At 45.3% G+C, this 18472-nt stretch overlaps 4 protein-coding genes across 6 annotated transcripts; 1 reads left to right on the top strand and 3 right to left on the bottom strand.

Moving 5' to 3' along the window:
* Positions 1–665: 665 nt before the first annotated feature.
* On the bottom strand, positions 666–3426 carry LOC122764883 (gastrula zinc finger protein XlCGF57.1-like). The gene is made up of 2 exons (XM_044018882.1): positions 2979–3426; positions 666–2780 (listed from the first exon to the last, which is right to left on the bottom strand). Exons 1-2 carry the CDS (start codon positions 3226–3228, stop codon positions 1210–1212), a joined length of 1821 nt encoding a protein of 606 aa, XP_043874817.1. The 5' UTR covers positions 3229–3426; the 3' UTR covers positions 666–1209.
* A 58-nt stretch (positions 3427–3484) lies between these two features.
* On the bottom strand, positions 3485–9361 carry dnai2b (dynein, axonemal, intermediate chain 2b). The gene is made up of 12 exons (XM_044018883.1): positions 8863–9361; positions 7582–7743; positions 7360–7481; positions 6599–6741; positions 6416–6529; positions 6186–6325; positions 5964–6086; positions 5653–5876; positions 5444–5579; positions 5224–5370; positions 4714–4941; positions 3485–4013 (listed from the first exon to the last, which is right to left on the bottom strand). The coding sequence occupies exons 1-12, from the start codon at positions 9043–9045 to the stop codon at positions 3954–3956; spliced, it is 1782 nt and encodes a 593-aa protein (XP_043874818.1). The 5' UTR covers positions 9046–9361; the 3' UTR covers positions 3485–3953.
* A 48-nt stretch (positions 9362–9409) lies between these two features.
* Positions 9410–12140, top strand: LOC122764888 (glycosylated lysosomal membrane protein). 2 transcript variants are annotated; one of them, XM_044018888.1, is made up of 7 exons: positions 9411–9553; positions 10377–10544; positions 10689–10787; positions 10869–11030; positions 11113–11331; positions 11424–11686; positions 11766–12140. In XM_044018888.1, the coding sequence occupies exons 1-7, from the start codon at positions 9452–9454 to the stop codon at positions 11938–11940; spliced, it is 1188 nt and encodes a 395-aa protein (XP_043874823.1). In that variant the 5' UTR covers positions 9411–9451; the 3' UTR covers positions 11941–12140. The 2 variants fall into 2 exon arrangements, with proteins under 2 accessions (XP_043874822.1, XP_043874823.1); XM_044018887.1 differs by having other exon boundaries at positions 9410–9553; positions 10689–11030.
* Positions 12141–12454: 314 nt separating this feature from the next.
* Positions 12455–17175, bottom strand: jtb (jumping translocation breakpoint). Of its 2 annotated transcripts, XM_044018892.1 has the most exons (6): positions 16986–17175; positions 14660–14870; positions 14413–14453; positions 13204–13293; positions 12704–12779; positions 12455–12629 (listed from the first exon to the last, which is right to left on the bottom strand). In XM_044018892.1, the coding sequence occupies exons 2-6, from the start codon at positions 14746–14748 to the stop codon at positions 12473–12475; spliced, it is 453 nt and encodes a 150-aa protein (XP_043874827.1). In that variant the 5' UTR covers positions 14749–14870; positions 16986–17175; the 3' UTR covers positions 12455–12472. The 2 variants fall into 2 exon arrangements, 1 of the variants encoding a protein (XP_043874827.1); XR_006359896.1 differs by lacking the exon at positions 16986–17175 and having other exon boundaries at positions 13208–13293.
* Between the last annotated feature and the right edge of the window lie 1297 nt (positions 17176–18472).

Genomic DNA, 18472 nt, shown 5'->3' with positions numbered 1-18472 from the left:
GTGCCGGATTTATTATTTTTTGCCTGACTTTTTTCTTTCTTTTGCCGGATTTATTATTTTTGCCTGACTTTTTTCTTTTTGTGCGGATTTATTATTTTTTTGCCTGACTTTTTTTTTCTTTTTTGTGCCGGATTTATTATTTTTTTGCCTGATCTTTAATACTCCTTCGTACATATGTGACATGGAATCATCTGCGACGCATTTGACTTCAGGTTACAAGTTAAAGGGAAATCATTGATATGTGAATAAAGGAGTTTGTTTATGATCACTTTTATTGATCAGTACAAAAATAAAGTGTTTTAAAACATGAAGCTTTTATTTTAAAAAAACACAGCTTCAGACAGACCTGATATTAAAGGGACAGGGTTCTCACACCACGGTTCACAGCAAATTCAAGGACCAAATGTGCTGACTCAGCTTCAGACGGGAGGACAACTTGTAAGAGCGTCTTTGTCCACTTTTATTGTGTATAAGTGATTGTCAGCACACTTGTCTTTGGTCATTTTCTCTCTGTGTCTTCACTTTAGAGACACTGTCCACTGTCTGTCCTGCGACGGCCTCGTCTCATACATCAAGGAACGCAGGGCGTGAACAGCAGGTGGCGTTCAAAATTCAAGCACTTTCAAGGACCCATGTTTATCAAAAAGAAATTCAAGCACTTTTCAAGGGCCTTGAAAAAAACCTTCCAAATCACAAACTTTCAAGGACCCGTGGGAAGCGTCTTTATCTCCCGCTCTGACACCAAACCTCAGAGGTGAGAAGTAACACGCTACGTTTACTCCGTTACAAATACTTGAGGAACTTTTATTGTTTTTACATAGTTTTATATAGTTAAATTGTTTTATTGCAACAAACTTTTACTTGAGTATATATTTGAAGAAAGCACGGAACTTTAAAATCGCTCCATTTTATTGTTTTATTTCATGTGCGATCTATTTCTCTCCCTGTTGGCGATGGCTGACAAAATCCTGCCAATCAAATGCAGCCAGTTGAGTCACATGACAAGTCAGCTAACCAATACTTTTACCGTGCGGCGTGTCGATGTAACATTCTCACTTTTAAAAAACCCTGAACTTTTAACAGTTTTCTGACCCGCACTGTAGTCCAGACCAGTTCCTTAAGTTGTCCAGTGAGTGGAGCTGTTTTTAAAAACACAAAAGTGACTAAAATGTCTTTCCTCTCCTGTCCTGTAGTGGTCTCCTGTTGCCCTCACAGCTGGATGAAGTCGCTGTGAACTTCCTGTGGTTTCTGCGTCACAGACGAGTGTTTGGGACCCAGATCTCCGGTGTGGACCTTCATGTGCGAGTCCACCGAGCGCTTCTCCTGGTAGCTCTTGCCGCAGACGTGGCAGCTATACGGTTTCTCGCCGGTGTGCGTCAGCATGTGTCTCTTCAGGTCGATCTTCTGGACGAAGCCTTTGCTGCAGAGCTGACAGCCGAAGGGCTTCTCCTTCTTGTGGAACCGTTCGTGCGTTTCCAGCGAGATCTTCTGGCGAAACCTCTTCCCGCAGAGGCTGCAGATGAACGGCTTCTCACCCGTGTGGATCCTCATGTGCGAGTCCAGGTTGCCGATTTGGCGGAAGTTCTTCCCACAGACCCGGCACGTGTACGGTTTTTCTCCGGTGTGGATCCTCTTGTGGACATCCAGGTGCTGGCTCATGGTGAATTTCTTGCTGCAGACGTCGCAGGAGTAAATCCGGGGCTTTCCACCCGTGTGGCTCTTGATGTGTCTCCTGAGGACCGTGTTCTCGATGAACGTCTTCCCACAGAACTCGCAGATGAACGGCCGCTCGCCGCCGTGCAGCTTCATGTGCCGCTCCAGAGACCCTTTCCTGGGGAAGTCCTTGCCACAGTCTTTGCACTGGAAGGGTTTCTGTCCGGTGTGCGTCCTCATGTGGATCTCCATGTCCCTGAAGCTGGCTCCGCAGATGTCGCAGATCCTGCTGCTTTCTCGGTGGCTCTGGATGTGGATCTGCAGACTCTCTGGCGACTCACACTGGTCGCCGCAGACACCGCAGAGACACTGGGGATCTTTGGAATGAGTCTCGGCGTGTCGGACAAAGTTTCCTTTGTTGTGAAAGGCGCTCCCGCAGACCTTGCAGCAGTGAGACGGACTCAGACTGGGTTTGGAGCGTCGGCTCCTGGAGGTGGACGCGTGGCTCAGACTGTGCTGCCTCAGTTCGGCGCTCTTTGAAAACCCTTCCCTGCAGACGCTGCAGCTGAACGGCGTCTGTCCGTCGTGGACCTTGGCGTGACGCTCCAGTGACCCGGCGTGACTGAACTGTTTGCTGCAGACGCTGCAGCTGAACGGCTTCTCCTCCGTGTGGATCCTCAGGTGCGTCGACAGGTTTCCTTTCTGGTTGAAGTGTTTTCCGCAGACGTGGCAGGTGAATGGCTTCTCTCCCGTGTGCAGTCTCAGGTGCGTCTCCTGAGCTCGGATGGACGGGAACTTCTTCCCGCAGACGTCGCAGGTCCTGCTGCTGTCGCGGTGACTTTGGAGGTGGAGCTTCAGAGCGGCGCTCGACTCCAGACGCTCCCCGCACAGACCGCACTGACTTCCAGCCTCCTTTAAGTGTTTCTCTGCGTGTTTCATCAAAAAGCCTTTTCGGTCAAAGAGCTTCCCGCAGACCCGGCAGCAGAGAGACGTTGTCTCTTCATCGTCCTCCTCCTCCTCCTCCTCAGCAGGGCCGTCCTCTGGAGATGCTACTCGCCGCTCTGGTTCAGAGACGGATGTTCCGGGAGGAGACTCCTTCAGCCGGACGCCGAACGACAGACACAACTCTGCAAACATGAAAACATCACGTCTTTAATCACAGTCTCCAGTCACGTGACTTCAAACAAACAAAAACAGATGTTCAATTTCAACTCTCCATGGAGTTTACATTTATATACTTTACTATAATCGTGACATTTCACATGGTCGAGTGTGTGTGTGTGTGTGTGTGTGTGTGTCTGTCTGTCTGTCTTGTGGACACTCACCTGTCCCCTCTGCTCTGTCCCCGGCCTCCTCGGGGTCTCTGTCCCCGGCCCTGGAGGCTCTGAACGCGGTGAAGATCTCCTCCACGGCGGCGGTGATGCGCTCGGCCACCAGCCGCTTCAGGTGCTGGGGCTCGGGCGGCGGAGCTCCGGTGAGCAGGCGGAGGATGTGCTCTGCCGCGGCCGCGAGCTGCTGCTCCACCGCGGCCTTCAGGCTCGGGTTCTCCGCGCGCCTCCAGCGTTTCTTCGACATTTTCCGCGAAACAAAGAGCGCAATGTAAACAAAGCCAGGTCACTTCCGGCTTCCCCGACCTACGCGGCGTCACTGCGTCGTGACGTTTTTGACTCGTGTGACGTCAGCGTCCACGCAGGGAACGTGGCCGCAGAACCAGAGGCGCTAACGCTAATGCTAACCACACTAACCAACGCTATCTGCACGTGAAGAAAAAAAACACACGTTTATTGATAAAAAAGAAAGAAAGAAAAAAAGTAAACGTTTCGCCGAGTGGTTTCGTTGTGACGTCATCGCTCTGACGTCATGGTTTTTATTTGCATTTGTGCATAAACTTCCAGGCACATGGGTTAGAGTTAGTCAAAGGTAAACAACAGCATCACAGCAAATAGAACAATATTAAAATAACAAATAAAAAACATGATACTGAGAAAAAATATAATCATTAAAAAGTAAAAGAGAAAATAAAAGATTATACAGAGAGGTGTGACACATAAATAATTGTGATGACGTTGTTATTCATGTACATATGTATGTACTGTATGTATATATATATATATATATATATATATTTTACTTTATTCCATAAGTTAAAATTCAAAATGTTAACAAATTAGATTTTGATTCAGAAGAAAAAGATTAAGACACTAAAACTGAAACTGTCAATAAAGTTGGACATTTGAAGTTTTTAAAAAAAAATCTTGATCAAGCGTGAAAACTGCACCAGATCCAGGTTTTGTTCCACATTAAAACTCTGAAGTTTCTCGGTCGTCTTTCACTTCTTTTTCTTCACAAACGTCTTTTTCCTGAAAAACAACATTTAAATGTTTATGTTTTCATTAGTCTTTATTTTATCCACTTAACTCAAGACTTGTGTTATAAAAGTCTGTGATCTCTGTGTCACATGATCGACACGTCACGCAGATAAAGACGCGTCACACGATCGACACGTCACGCAGATAAAGACGCGTCACACGATCGACACGTCACGCAGATAAAGACGCGTCACATGATCGGCACGTCACGCAGATAAAGACGCGTCACATGATCGGCACGTCACGCAGATAAAGACGCGTCACATGATCGCACGCTATCACGCCACGTAAATAATACGCTACATGAGATTGGCATCGCCACGCAGATAAAGACGCGGCTACACGCATCGTAAAGCACCACATGATACAACCGCGATCGCCACGCATAGATAAAGACGCGCAGATCGCGTCACGCATGATGAAGCACGTCACGCAGATAAAGACGCGTCACATGATCGGCACGTCACGCAGATAAAGACGCGTCACATGATCGTGCAGACTTTTGTAAACCACTATCCCACACACACACACACACACACGCAAGCACGCACACACACATACGCACACACACCCACCCACACAGACACACACTCCCACACACACACACACACACACACACTCCCCACACACAGACACACACTCCCACACACACACACACACAAACATTATATAAGGCTGTAGCTGTGATCACCTGGTTTTCTTTCTCCTCCCTCTCCCTCCTCCTCCTTAGCTCCGCCTCCACCATGTTGAAGAAGTTGTTCTCAGCGTTGAGGATCAGCTGATCGGGAGTCTCCTCCCCCTCCTCCCGACCTGTGACCTCCTCCTCTCGGCTCTGTGCCGAGCGACTCCTCTCCTTAAGGCGGAGCTCCTTCTGTCGAGCCTCCAGGATCTTCTCACGCTTCGTCTCACGCTCAAACATCTGGAGACAAACGTCCACAATTTATGAGGTCATCTCTAGGCCACGCCCACAGCAGCATTGATCAAAATACTCTCTGTTGTCTGTCATGGCAGACCAGCAGGTGGCGATATCACAGAAACTGAAGGAAGAGAACTCTACAGTTTTTACTTCTGACTCCGCCCACTCCAGCTCAAAAGTTACCTACTACAGCTTTAAGTGATGACGTGTGGTGTTTGTTGTTGGTTGAACTTTGACCTTTGTCTGATGAACAGTTAAAACGCTTGTACGGGACGGGGTTCTCACCGCAGCCAGCAGACTCTTCTCGTTCTTCTGGACAGTGGACAGACCGGGACACACCTCCAGCAGCGTGGCTCCACCCTGCTGAGAACCGCACGCCACCAAGCGTCCGTGATGGTGAACGCTGAGACTGAACAGAGCCTCGTCACACACCTGAGGACCAGAGACACGTCAGCGTTAGCGGGGACACAGACACCACGTGTCCCTCACAGGGAGACTCCAGCACCTTGACACTCAGCACCGGGTCGTTCTGTTTCAGCAGGACGTCCCAGGCGTCCAACACGCCGTCCATCTTCACCGTGAAGAAGACGGACGGTCGGACTGGACTCCAGCAGGCATCCATCAGGAAGGACATCTGATATCTGTGGGAAGAACATGTGTGAAATCTGGAGTTTGACACAAACGGAGCAGGACATCAGCGTGTCTCAGTCCTACTTGGTCCACATTATGGACGACTCCTTGATGTCCTCAGACCAGATCCGGGCGGTCCAGTCCCCCACAGTCAGGAAGTTTTTGGGGAAGAATGGGTTCCTCTGCAGGGCGTAGACGGGTCCATGGTGACCGTCGTACGTACAGACGATCTTCTCGGCCGGAGTCTTTGCTTTCCTGTTACAGGAGACGACCACGCCCTGCTCTGTCCCCACCATCAACTTAGTCGGCTGCAGAGACATGGAGGACAGAAACAGACTGAAGTCCACATCAGACCACAATCTCACAGTAAATGTGGTCATAAAACCTGATCTCACCATCGTGGCTTCAAACTCCAGAGAGATGGCTCCTAAAGCTCGGTCCAGGTTCCCCTCCCTGCCCAGGTCCAGAACCAGACGCTCTGTGGGCTCACTCATCTTACGGATGTCCCACCACAGAACCTGTATCATCCGTGGACACAGATCAGTCTTTCGTCAGGTGATCTGTGTCGTGTTGGTTCTTGGCCAGCAGGGGGCGTGCACAGATATAATAATTCAAACCTGTCCGTCGGTGGACGCAGAGAACGCGTCTGTCCCAGTCTTGGACTGAAGCCAGATGATTTTGTAGACTGGGTCTCTGTGACTCTGCTCCACAGAGGAAAACTCCACCGGGTGGCCTCCTCTCCGGGTGTCCCAGTACGCTAAAACAAACACACCCACATGTGATGAACGTTACTAGAGACAGAAAAATGTCCCCGGTCGGGACCTGAACGGTCTGGACCTGGACTCACCGATCTGTCCGTTGTAGCTTCCTCCCACGAGAGTGTGCGAGTCTTTGGGATTATAGTCCAGACAGACGAGTGGAGACGTCGGCTTCAGCGCCATCTCTGGTCTGTTCGGGTTCTCTGAAACACAAAACATCCATGTGAGCTGGACTCGGTGCTGCTTTCAGGTCCAGCTGCGGTCTGACTCACCAATGTCCCAGATATACGAGTCCACGCTCACGTCTTTGCTGCTTCTCTGGAACTCCAGGCAGGAGTAGGCGGCGGCCAGCTTTCTGCCGCTGTCCGGGTGCCAGGACAGACCGGTGACCATACGTTTGACCTCATTGGGATCTCTGTGCAGACAGGAACGAGCAATCACAACGATCAATCACAGCGACCGTTCACAGCGATGATCACAACGATCAATCACAAGGATCTATCACAGCGATCAATCACAACGACCGATCACAGCAATCAATCAGCGATCAATCACAGCGATCAATCACCAATCACAGCAATCAATCACAACGACCAATCACAGCGATGAATCAAAACGATCGATCACAGTGACTGATCGCGACCGATCCGATCAATCGCAACCAATCATCAATCACAACGATCAATCACAACGACCAATCACAAGGATCGATCATAACGACTGATCACACTGATCACAGCGATCAATCCGATCAATCTTCAGCGATCAATCATCCATCACAGCGATCAATCACAACGACCAATCACAATGACAGATTACAGCGATCAATCACAATGACTGATCACAATGATCAATCACAGCGACTGATCACAACGATCAATCACAACGACCGATCACAGCGACGACCACAGCGACGATCACAACGATCAGTCACAACGATCAATCACAGCGATCAATCACACCGATCAATCACATCGATCAATCACTATAATGGAGCGATCGATCGCTGTGATCAGTGTGTCGATCAGTGCACCTGAAGACGTTGATGGTTTTGGCGAACGTGGTCTCCTGACTCTCGTCCTCTTGGTCCTCGTCCTCAAAGTAGTCCTGGTAAAGGTCTGTGCTGTTGTTCTGTCTGCTGCAGTGCTCCATCACCTGATGACATCACAAACCAGGTTTATCTGCTGAGTAAAACTAACCAAGGTCTGTGATGTGGACTGATGTAGACTGTGGTGTGGACTGAAGTGGATCTTACGCTGCCCAGCTGCAGGATGCTGTTGATGTAGCCCTCGTCCTTCTCCACCTTCTTCCTGAAGCGAATGGTTTGTTCCATCTCGGCGGGGTTGATGTCTTTAGGCCACCCTCCCTCCACATGGTTCAGTCCACAACTGCTGGACTCGAAACGTTCCGTGTTCACCTGGACAAACAGAACCAACACTGACTCTCAACAAACTAGCACCCGGTCCTAGTCCTGGTTTGGTGTTGTTGCTGCTCCAGTCCCAATTCAAGCCTAATCCTTGTTCCATCCTACCATTGACATAGTCCTGATCTGATGCTAGTCCTGGTTTTGGTCCTGATCCTGTTCAGTCCCAAAGTTAATTCAAGTCAAATTCAGACCTCTTAGTCATCAACCTAGCCCTGGTCCTGTTCTGGTTCTTGTCCTGTTCAAGGTCTATCTCAATCCCACTTCGAAATCCAAATCCTTGTCTTGGTCTTGGTCTTGGTCTTAGTCCTAGTACTGTACTGGTCCTGGTCTTAGTGCTAGCCCTGTTCTTAGTCCTAGTCATGTTCTTAGTCCTAATCCTGTACTGGTCCTGGCCTTAGTGCTGGTTCTGGTCTTAGTGCTGGTTCTGGTCTTAGTGCTAGTCCTGTTCTGGTCCTATTCTTAGTGCTGGTCCTGGTCTTAGTGCTAGCCCTGTTCTTAGTCCTAGTACTGTACTGGTCCTGGTCTTAGTGCTAGTTTTCTGGTCCTGGTCTTAGTGCCTGGTCTTAGTCCTAGTCCTGCACTGGTCCTGGCCTTAGTGCTGGTTCTGGTCTTAGTGCTAGTCCTGTTCTGGTCCTATTCTTAGTGCTGGTCCTGGCCTTAGTGCTAGCCCTGTTCTTAGTCCTAGTGTGGTCCTGGTAGTCTGGTCCAGTGCTGGTCCTGGTCTTAGTCTAGTCCTGTACTGGTCCTGGTCCTGGTCTTAGTGCTAGTTTTCTGGTTCTGGTCTTAGTGCTGGTCCTGGTCTTAGTGCTAATTTTCTGGTTCTGGTCTTAGTGCTAGTCCTGTTCCAAGTCCTGTTTCTTAGTCCTAGTCCTGTACTGGTCCTGGCCTTAGTGCTGGTTCTGGTCTTAGTGCTAGTCCTGTTCCAAGTCCTGTACTGGTCCTGGCCTTAGTGCTGGTCCTGGTCTTAGAGCTAGTTTTCTGGTCCTGGTCTTAGTCCTAGTCCTAGTCCTTTACTGGTCCTGGTCTTAGTGCTTCACTCATTCATGCATTCACTCATTGCTCCTTTACATGCTCCTGCACTGATGACGCAGCAGTGACGTCACCTCTCACCTGGTGCTCGGACATGTCCCTGCACACCTGCAGCGCCCCCTCTCGGGGTCTGCGGAGGATGAATCTCTCCGTGACGCTGGGCTCCGGCTGAACGTCCACCAGCAGGTCCGCGGGCCGGTCCGTGAACACACACTGACGGCCGAAGTGCGCGCGGAGCTTCGTGTACACGTGCACAATCTCCATGGTCCGATTTGACGGTGCCGTTTGTCTGCGTCTGTATCCTAGCAACGAGTCGGGGACGGGGCGTACCCGTGTCCTGGCAACAGAGGAAACTTTCAAAACAACTTTATTGCACAGCTGGCGCGCGGACAGAGAGGATGTCACGTGGAATGTTCACGTGACTGTTTAAAACACGTTTATTTACTTTGTTATGAAGAAACGATTATAAATCACGCCCCCTCTCGTGACATCCGACTCCACAGCAGCTGAGAAAACTCACGTGAGAAGTCTTTGTTGCCATGGTGACGTTGATCGTGAATGAACGGAACAGCTTTTATCACGTGACTCAAAGGGGCGGGGTTTCCGGCAGAGGTCACCTGACAGAGGAAGCTGTAAATCACGTGACTTGAGGTTGAGAGTGAAAACAAAGATGGCGGCGGGGACGGTGAAGACGAGACGAACGTTTTTAGTGATTTTTCTTTTTTTCTCGCTTCTTTTTTCTTCTTCAGGTCAAAGTTCGTTCACGCGACAGGTGAGGCTTTTATTTTGAAATGTTCTGTTCAAACAAAGTCCAACATTTGTGACGAAAAAATGAAAAAAATAAATAAACCGGGACAAAAGTGAGGAAACGAAACTTTGTTTTTCAGATTAAGAGTCTGAGCGGTGTCAGTAATTTTAATAAATGGGGTTGATTTTCTTTTGAAATGTAACTTTTCTTTTGTATGTTGAACTTCCTGTTCAACATTTGTTTAAGATAATGTTTCTCAAACTTAATTTAATTTAAACTTCAGTCTTTATTTAAGATTAAAAGGAAGAGTTTTTATCGTTTAAAGTAACAAAGTTTTGTGACTCCACATAAATATTTAACTTTAATTTTTAAGTGTCAGACAAATAATTATATTTAATAATGAAATCAGTTTCTGTTTTAAGGCAAAGTGAGAATCAGAGGGAAAAAAAATCAAAACAAGACAAAAGTAAAATACAGAGTTAATTCAAAGTATTTTTACTTCAAAGCTGTGAATCTAAAATCTTTTTTGTAAAGAATTCACTTTAAATTGACACAGTTTAAATATTTCACTCAAATGAATTTGACATTTAATAACATTTGAGTTGTGTTTGTTACAGTTTGATCAATTATTAATTATCTGCCTTTGATCTGTCGTTGATCATCTGCCTTTGATCAGTCGTTGATCATATGCCTTTGATCAGTCGTTGATCATCTGCCTTTGATCAGTCATTGATCATCTGCATTTGATCAGTCGTTGATCTGTCTTTGATCAGTCATTGATCATCTGCCTTTGATCAGTCATTGATCATCTGCCTTTGATCAGTCGTTGATTATCTGTCTGTTTCAGTTGATTGTGCAGTTGAACCCTGGCTGGAGTGCACCGGCGCCTCCTGGTGGTGACCTGCTGCACATCAGAGCTGTGGGAGACAATGACACGCTGCACTTCCTGTTCTGCAGCCAGGGGGCGCCTACGCTGCTGCTTGTCCACACCAACTCCTCTTCTTCTTCTGTCAAGGTCAGAGGTCACATGACCAATCGCTGTAATACAGGAAGTAGTCGTTTGCTTAGCAACAGTGAAAAGTCGATTCAGTTTTCAAAGTAAAAGTCTCAGTATGTGTTTGAACTGTTCCTAATTTTCTGACCGTCTGTCTCCTCTCAGGTCGACTGGACACCGTTTTTGGCTCGAAACACCACGGGCAGCCTGAGGGTGGAGCCAGAGAGCAGCGTCCTGTCCAGCACTGCGCTCGTCTTCAGCAGGGTCGGAGACGTCCACCTTAAATCAGCCCAGACCTTAAATCCACACACACAGGAAGTGAACCTGTCTCTCTCTCTCTCTCAGTTGCTTGAGTACGATGACATCAACGACACGGCCTCGATGACCTCTGACCTCTTCCCTCCGTACGAGCTGCAGAACCTGAGCTGGTCTCGTATGAACTCGTCTGATCCGTTTGCTCCTCTCTGTGGATCCGTGGTCAACAGCAGCGGCTCCATCTGCCTGCAGGTCTGTCACCATGGTGACGCCTCTCACCATCACACGGTCACGTGATCATTTTATACATTTCACTCAGAAATATTCTCTACAGTTGTCGGCGTTTGAGTCGGAGGGGCGTGGCCAGAGCTGGCCCCGCCTCTTGCACACAGCTAACTCCTCCCAGCTGGGGGTGTGGCTTGACGGCGTGTCGCCAAGAGCGGCTCGTTCCAGGTTCATGCTGGAGCTGCAGGCGGTGGGCGGAGCTTATCCTCTGAGCAGAGTGGATGTCCATCGATCAATCGATGACGAGTTCACGCCGTCCATTTTCAAGGTAAAAAAAAAAATCACATTTCATTTAAACAAATAAACCTCAGTGATTGATTCTGTGTCCATGTCTGTCCACGCGTGTCCGTGTGTCCATAGGCGTCTCACTGGGTGTCTTCGGCAAACGGCAGCTCTGAAGTCGTGGGTTTCGTGCGTTGGCGCTCCGTGGCGTTTCGTCGCTCTAAACCAGCGCTGGAGGATGCCACGCCGTGCCGTAACTCCGCCCCCCGTCCACAGAGCAGCGAGGCGGCGGCGTCCGGTCTGATTCGAGCGTTTTACTCCAATGTGGAAACGTTTGGTCTGAACGTGAGCTTCGGCCTGGCGGGAGAACCGTTCTACAACAGCACACGCTTCCTGTCCTGGTGCGACGCCTCCTCCTCTCTGATTGGATGTTATCAGTTTTTATTTCTGCTTCTTCTAACGTGTCGCTCTCTCCATCAGGACACTGCTCATGGGCGTCGGCTCTCCTCCCGTCGACTCCTTCTCAGCACTCGTCGTCGCCGTCATGGCGGTCGGGCTGGGAGCGCCGGTGCTGGTCCTGTTAGTGGGTGGAGTCTGGATCTGTGCGCGCAAGAGAGCGATGGAGCCGACGGCAGCCTACGAGCCAATCAACTGACAGCTGAGTGTCAGAGACTTTAGACTTGATGATGTCATCGGTCCAGGCGACCAATTTGATTCTTTTTTGTTTTTTAAAAGACCTTTTAAATCTTTCCATTTTTTTAATGATTGTGTTTTTAAAGTCATACGACAGAAGTTTCCGATGTTTTTTGTCGTCTTTTTCGTATGAAGTTAATTTTAAAGAAGTCGCACAATCGTACGACGCTTTTTTACAGAATTTTTTTTTTATTTATTTAAATTTGAGTTTTTTTCTTTACAAAAACATTTACAGATTTACAATAAAACATCGTAAAGAAACACGCTAACGCGGCGTCGACCAATCAGAGCGCAGCATTCGTAACATCTGATTTTTTAATTTCATTTTTATTTCAAACACAAATGTTTTTCTGTGAAAACGTTGTCGTCTTCTGTTTAAATAAAGTTCTGAACAAAAACAAAGTCCGGTTTCCTGCAGGTTCCTTCAGTCCAGACTCAGATTAAAATACTGCAACAGGGTTAAAAACCACTCCGTCCCAGTTCAGGTCCTGGTCCTAAATGGACTCGATCTGTCGGCGGACTTTCTCGGACGCGAGGCGGTCGAGCCAACGCTGGCGAACAACCACGAGGACGGCGAAGAGCAGTGTCAGAGCCAACATGGCCGCCTCGAACTTCCAGAAGAGATGGTCCTCCATCACTGCAGAACGACAGCTGAGGGGGCGGGGCAAGAGCAGGGGTCAGAACACAAACACACAAACACACACATGGACAGGTGAGAGTTTTACCTCTTATGCTCTTCTTTGTTGGACTTGGTGCAGTTCACTCTCTCCACGTATCCTGTGAGCTCACAGGACCCGACTTCTACACACACACACACACACACACACACACACACACACACACACACACACACACACACACACACGGGTTCAGTGAAGTGAAATACCAGTGAACGTGGTTTTTAGACTCATGTTCAACACATTTGCAGATGAACGTTAATGTTATTCAGTCTTTTTCTCTTTGATCTACAGTTGGACCTGAAAGATCTCGTTCAATCATAACACACATGACCTCAGGTCTGTACACGGACAACATCATGGAGCGGTTGACACAATGAGCGAACACTAGGGGGCAGTGGAGAGAAAAATCTCTGACAGAACCAGACACAGATGTGCAGCATCTGCCTCGACAGGTTGGTGTGAAAGGACAAATGGAGACAGAGGAGAGAGACGAGGAGCAGAGACACAACAACAGGACAGTTTTGGCGTATTTCCTGTGACGGGACTCACCGTCTGGAAAGCATTGCACTCTGAACACGCTGTGGTCACTATAAACTCCTCCAGCTGCCAGCAGGGGGCGACTGCAGGTTTCACTGCTGCAGGAAAAGAGGAGAAGTCGGGGTCAGATTCTTAAAGGGGACATATTATGCAAAATCCACTTTTTAACCATTTCAATACTTATATTTGGGACTCTGGAGGCCCTACCAGTCGCCAAAGTGTGGAGAAAGAATACTCAGTCATGTTTTCGTGGTCCCCCTTAGTGTAAGTATAGGCCATAAAACATGTGATGTTGAATTCCCTGCACTTATGACGTCAGCATGCGCATTTCACCGCCAATGTTACCGCCCACCAGTAAGTTTACTTGGAGAGCTCCACCTTAGCTCCACCTTAGCTCCACCTTAGCTCCACCTTAGCTCCACCTTAGCTCCACCTTGTCCCTGCGAGAGTGCAGGCGAGGGAGGAAGAGCGGTATTATGTCAACGCGGAGGGACAAGTGTGCTGTTGGTGGCTGCACAGTGGAGCACAGTGTTTTACAGAGGATTTTATATATGAAGCTAATGTGCCGGATAAAGTCAGCAAACGTGTGTTCGTGTGTTCGCACCACTTCACATCAGTATTTAGTCAGCGACGTACAAACACACACATTGTTAAGAAAAGGTCACATAGAGGTCATAACTGACCATTCTGACACGTCCTAATTAAACATATTTGTTCAGTACGTCCTCCATGACCGGAGCACAGACTCAGTCTGATACAGTCACATACAAAGGTCAGCGGTGGATCAGTGGTGCTGTCCCTAAGTGTTTTTAACTGATTTACAGTTCGGCACTGTTTGGCTTGATCCTTGTGTCGGACATCTCCACTTCGGACAATGTGGGTGTGTGTTTGCCTGTGTCTCATTTGCATATAAAGAGACCATGAACAAAACAGAGCATTCTGAAAGGGGCGGGTTTAGCAGGGTTATTGAACTGCTATGATGCTTCATCCTTATTTTGACCAAAGCATGTCACTGACATGTTCATTAGGACACCAGGGAACTAGTTAAATGGGGGAAATAGGGTCTAATATGTCCACTTTAAATATGAATTTTTTCCTGCTTTCTTTGCTGTGATGAATTTTAAAGGTTTGACAAAGACTTATTCAAACTCTCTGACATTTTCTGAAAAACAATGAATGAATGAATTCATGGAGAAAATAAAAAGATTAGTTCAAACCTGCAGTTTTATCTTCACTCAGCAGGGCGGCTCCAAACACTCTGAAACAACAACACAAGTTCTGGTTCTGGACTGAGGACGTGGTTTGTTCAAAAATGACCTCCATGTTTGTGTTATTTCGGTTTCATGCTGCAGTGACAAGTCTCAAAACATTGTTTCAATAAAGTTGAATACGTTTAAATCCTGATTTTTTACAGACAAAGTGAAGAGTCAGAGTGACCTCTGACCTCTGCGCACACACACTGACCTGAGGGACACGAGGCCCCAGAAAAGAGCGTGAAGTACAAGGATTCGAGGTCGACAGCACGCCACGGGAATCCGACAGTCGCTCTCCATCAGTCTGCTCCTCCACCACGACGTCGCCGCTGCCACACTGACCTCTGACACTGACCACTGCTTCACTGCTCACTGCCCGTTTCCATGGTGATTCCACTGAACCAACTCAAAGCTGCTGAAACCTGAGAGAGAGAAAAAGATCAGTCATCAATGAATCACAGTACAAAACCGCTCACTCGAGAAAATCAGTGATTTTAGCTGCGATGACACAGGAGCTCTGCTCTGCTGCCTCGTGTGGTCACTCACTGTGAACACAGGATTTCAGTGTTTGGTGTGGGAGAGTGAGTGCTTTACACTTCAGTTAAACACATTCTGGAATAAAATATGGAATAAAATCTCTGTCAGTTTAAGTCTATGATATTTGAACATATCACCCGTTATCACTGTTATTATTACTGATATTATCACCTGTTGTTATTACTGATATTATCACCTGTTATTACTGATATTATCATCTGTTGTTATTATTACTGATATTATCACCTGTTATTACTGTTATTATTACTGATATTATCACCTGTTATTACTGATATTATCATCTGTTGTTATTATTATTACTGATATTATCACCCGTTATCACTGATATTATCATCTGTTGTTATTATTACTGATATTATCACCTGTTATTACTGATATTATCATCTGTTGTTATTATTACTGATATTATCACCCGTTATCACTGTTATTATTACTGATATTATCACCTGTTATTACTAATATTATCAACTGTTGTTATTATTACTGATATTATCACCTGTTATTACTAATATTATCAACTGTTGTTATTATTACTGATATTATCACCCGTTATCACTGTTATTATTACTGATATTATCACCTGTTATTACTGATATTATCATCTGTTGTTATTATTACTGATATTATCACCCGTTATTACTGATATTATCATCTGTTGTTATTATTACTGATATTATCACCTGTTATTACTGATATTATCATCTGTTGTTATTACTGATATTATCACCTGTTATTACTGATATTATCATCTGTTGTTATTATTACTGATATTATCACCTGTTATTACTGTTATTATTACTGATATTATCACCTGTTATTACTAATATTATCAACTGTTGTTATTATTGATATTATCACCGTTATCACTGTTATTATTACTGATATTATCACCTGTTATTACTGATATTATCATCTGTTGTTATTATTATTACTGATATTATCACCCGTTATTACTGATTTTATCATCTGTTGTTATTATTACTGATATTATCACCTGTTATTACTGATATTATCATCTGTTGTTATTATTACTGATATTATCACCGTTATCTGTTATTATTACTGATATTATCACCTGTTATTACTAATATTATCAACTGTTGTTATTATTACTGATATTATCACCTGTTATTACTAATATTATCAACTGTTGTTATTATTACTGATATTATCACCGTTATCACTGTTATTATTACTGATATTATCACCTGTTATTACTGATATTATCATCTGTTGTTATTATTACTGATATTATCACCGTTATTACTGATATTATCATCTGTTATTATTACTGATATTATCACCTGTTATTACTGATATTATCATCTGATATTATCACCTGTTATTACTAATATTATCAACTGTTGTTATTATTACTGATATTATCACCTGTTATTACTAATATTATCAACTGTTGTTATTATTACTGATATTATCACCCGTTATCACTGTTATTATTACTGATATTATTGTTTTCTGATCATGTTATTATTAGAATGATTATGTTTTTCTGTTACTTTAGTTTACTTTGGTCTAATACTTAACATATATATTGTATAACTTTGTATATGTTGTAAATGTTTGCACTTGTAAATTCGTTGTCACAAAGACAATAAAGAACATTATGTTTTCATTTGTTGCCCTGCACATATTTCATGATATTTTTCTTATCTTATTTCTACACTGTTGTTTTTGTAAACTACCGTAATAAAACTACAAATGAATAATGATCTTATCTTAAACCGCTTGAATCAGCTGACAGCGACTCATCGATCGATCGATTCTTCTGCTCTCATAACAAACGCATGGACTTAGCACGGCTCAGCTAACAGGCTAAAATTAACAGCGACAAAAACTTTGAACAGGAAACACAAACACCAGGATTTCGTGCGTGTGTGTGTGTTTGTTAGCCTGCTAATGCTATCAGACTCTCTGTATGCTACCGTTAGCTTATCTTAGCGCCAGCTGTGAACACTCACCCATGAACCGCCGCCATTTTGAAGATCGGTGAAGAAAAAGAGAACATAAAATGGTGGTTTAAACACAAATTGACCGGTTTTTTCCGCTGAAATAACTGAGACGAGATGAAAACACGGCCGCTGTTCCCGGGACAGTGAGTCCACGGCCCGAGGACACGTCCAACACGGATCTTTAACACGGTCCACACACCTCCGGTACACTTCCTTCACAATAAAAACACCTCTGATTCTAACGTTGATTTATTAAAAAAAAAAAAACAGTGTCTTATTTAACACAAAATAAAACAACTAAAACACTGAATGCATTTATTCATTTTGAATCACATGTTCAGCTAATGAGCGAATGAATAACCTTCATATAAACGCGCCAAAAACACAATAAAACGTTATACATGTTAAAAAAAAAAAAACTCATGTTTTTCAAAATTTTATTCTGACATTTATTGTGAAGGTCATCACGTGTATCACTTCCTGTTCTCTTCTCGCTCGCTCTCTTGTGTTGGAAACGTAAACGTCGTCACAGCGTCACTTCAGCGCCCAGTGGCCGCTGCTTTACATTACAGGATAAACAGAAAACCCGCGCGCACACGGAAACTCCATGCATGTAAAATACGTTGAATATTTAGGGTTCGAGCTACTTGGTTGCAAGAACCCTATTGAAATCGTTAGAGTTATTCCTCTTCCTCCAAATGAATCGCGTTTTTGAGGCCCTGAACATGCCCCAAAACTCATCAATTTTTGCAACCGCATTAGACCTGGTGTAAATGTACGTTTATTAGTGTTTCGAGGAATGTGCGTTAAAAAAGTCAGCGTAGCCTATGCTCTAGAACGAACAGGAAAGCCGCCATCTTGGATTGAACGTTCATTTTTTGTGATTTTGGCCATTTCACACCATCGGTATTTGAACGAACTTGTCCTACAGCTTTAATGGGTTCACCTTCAAACTTGGTGAGGTCACTGTGGACAAGTTGAGGATCCAAAGGTATCAAAATCTTTTCATTTAGTATCACGGCGAACAAGAAAAAGGGCGCAAAGTTGGCGAAAATCACACAACAATCTCTTATAACTTTGCCATGGAAGGTCAGATCTTAACCAAACTAGTGACAATCGATGATGGGCCCTTGCTAAAGATGTCTATGCAAAAACTGTAAATTTTGAAAACATCGCCTCCTGGTGGTAACAGAAAATACAACACATTTCACAATTTCAATCACAATTTCGCATATAACTTTTACAGAATTTATTGTAGCAAACTCAAGATAGGTGAACATTTTTTAAAACACATGGTAGATGATGCGTGCATAATATGATAACAAATCCTTCAACGGTGTTGCCATGGCAACACTGCAAAGGTTTCACTCAAAACTCTTATAACATTGCGATAGAAGGTCCTTTTCCAACCAAATGTGCTAGGGTTCAAGATGGACCATGGCTGATGAAGTCTATGCAAAAACTGTACATTTTAAAAACAGCGCCTCCTGGTAGTA

Source organism: Solea senegalensis, unplaced genomic scaffold, assembly GCF_019176455.1.
Source record: "Solea senegalensis isolate Sse05_10M unplaced genomic scaffold, IFAPA_SoseM_1 scf7180000017739, whole genome shotgun sequence".
NCBI classification, from domain to species: domain Eukaryota; kingdom Metazoa; phylum Chordata; class Actinopteri; order Pleuronectiformes; family Soleidae; genus Solea; species Solea senegalensis.
Note: the sequence above shows the minus strand (reverse complement) of the source record. Positions and strands in the feature narration are given on the sequence as shown.

Excerpts from the sequence above, each read along its gene's own strand:
- LOC122764883 (XM_044018882.1), bottom strand. The coding sequence starts at position 3,228 with ATGTCGAAGAAACGCTGGAGGCGCGCGGAGAACCCGAGCCTGAAGGCC. Across the intron at positions 2,781-2,978 it reads GGACAGAGCAGAGGGGACAG|AGTTGTGTCTGTCGTTCGGC; the intron begins GTGAGTGTCCAC and ends TCATGTTTGCAG.
- dnai2b (XM_044018883.1), bottom strand. The coding sequence starts at position 9,045 with ATGGAGATTGTGCACGTGTACACGAAGCTCCGCGCGCACTTCGGCCGT. Across the intron at positions 7,744-8,862 it reads GGGACATGTCCGAGCACCAG|GTGAACACGGAACGTTTCGA; the intron begins GTGAGAGGTGAC and ends CTGTTTGTCCAG. Across the intron at positions 6,087-6,185 it reads CTGCGTCCACCGACGGACAG|GTTCTGTGGTGGGACATCCG; the intron begins GTTTGAATTATT and ends CGGATGATACAG.
- LOC122764888 (XM_044018887.1), top strand. The coding sequence starts at position 9,452 with ATGGCGGCGGGGACGGTGAAGACGAGACGAACGTTTTTAGTGATTTTT. Across the intron at positions 11,332-11,423 it reads TCACGCCGTCCATTTTCAAG|GCGTCTCACTGGGTGTCTTC; the intron begins GTAAAAAAAAAA and ends GTGTGTCCATAG. Across the intron at positions 11,687-11,765 it reads AGCACACGCTTCCTGTCCTG|GACACTGCTCATGGGCGTCG; the intron begins GTGCGACGCCTC and ends TCTCTCCATCAG.
- jtb (XM_044018892.1), bottom strand. The coding sequence starts at position 14,748 with ATGGAGAGCGACTGTCGGATTCCCGTGGCGTGCTGTCGACCTCGAATC. Across the intron at positions 13,294-14,412 it reads GAGTGAAGATAAAACTGCAG|CAGTGAAACCTGCAGTCGCC; the intron begins GTTTGAACTAAT and ends CTTTTCCTGCAG. Across the intron at positions 12,780-13,203 it reads CAATGCTTTCCAGACGGTGA|AAGTCGGGTCCTGTGAGCTC; the intron begins GTCCCGTCACAG and ends GTGTGTGTGTAG.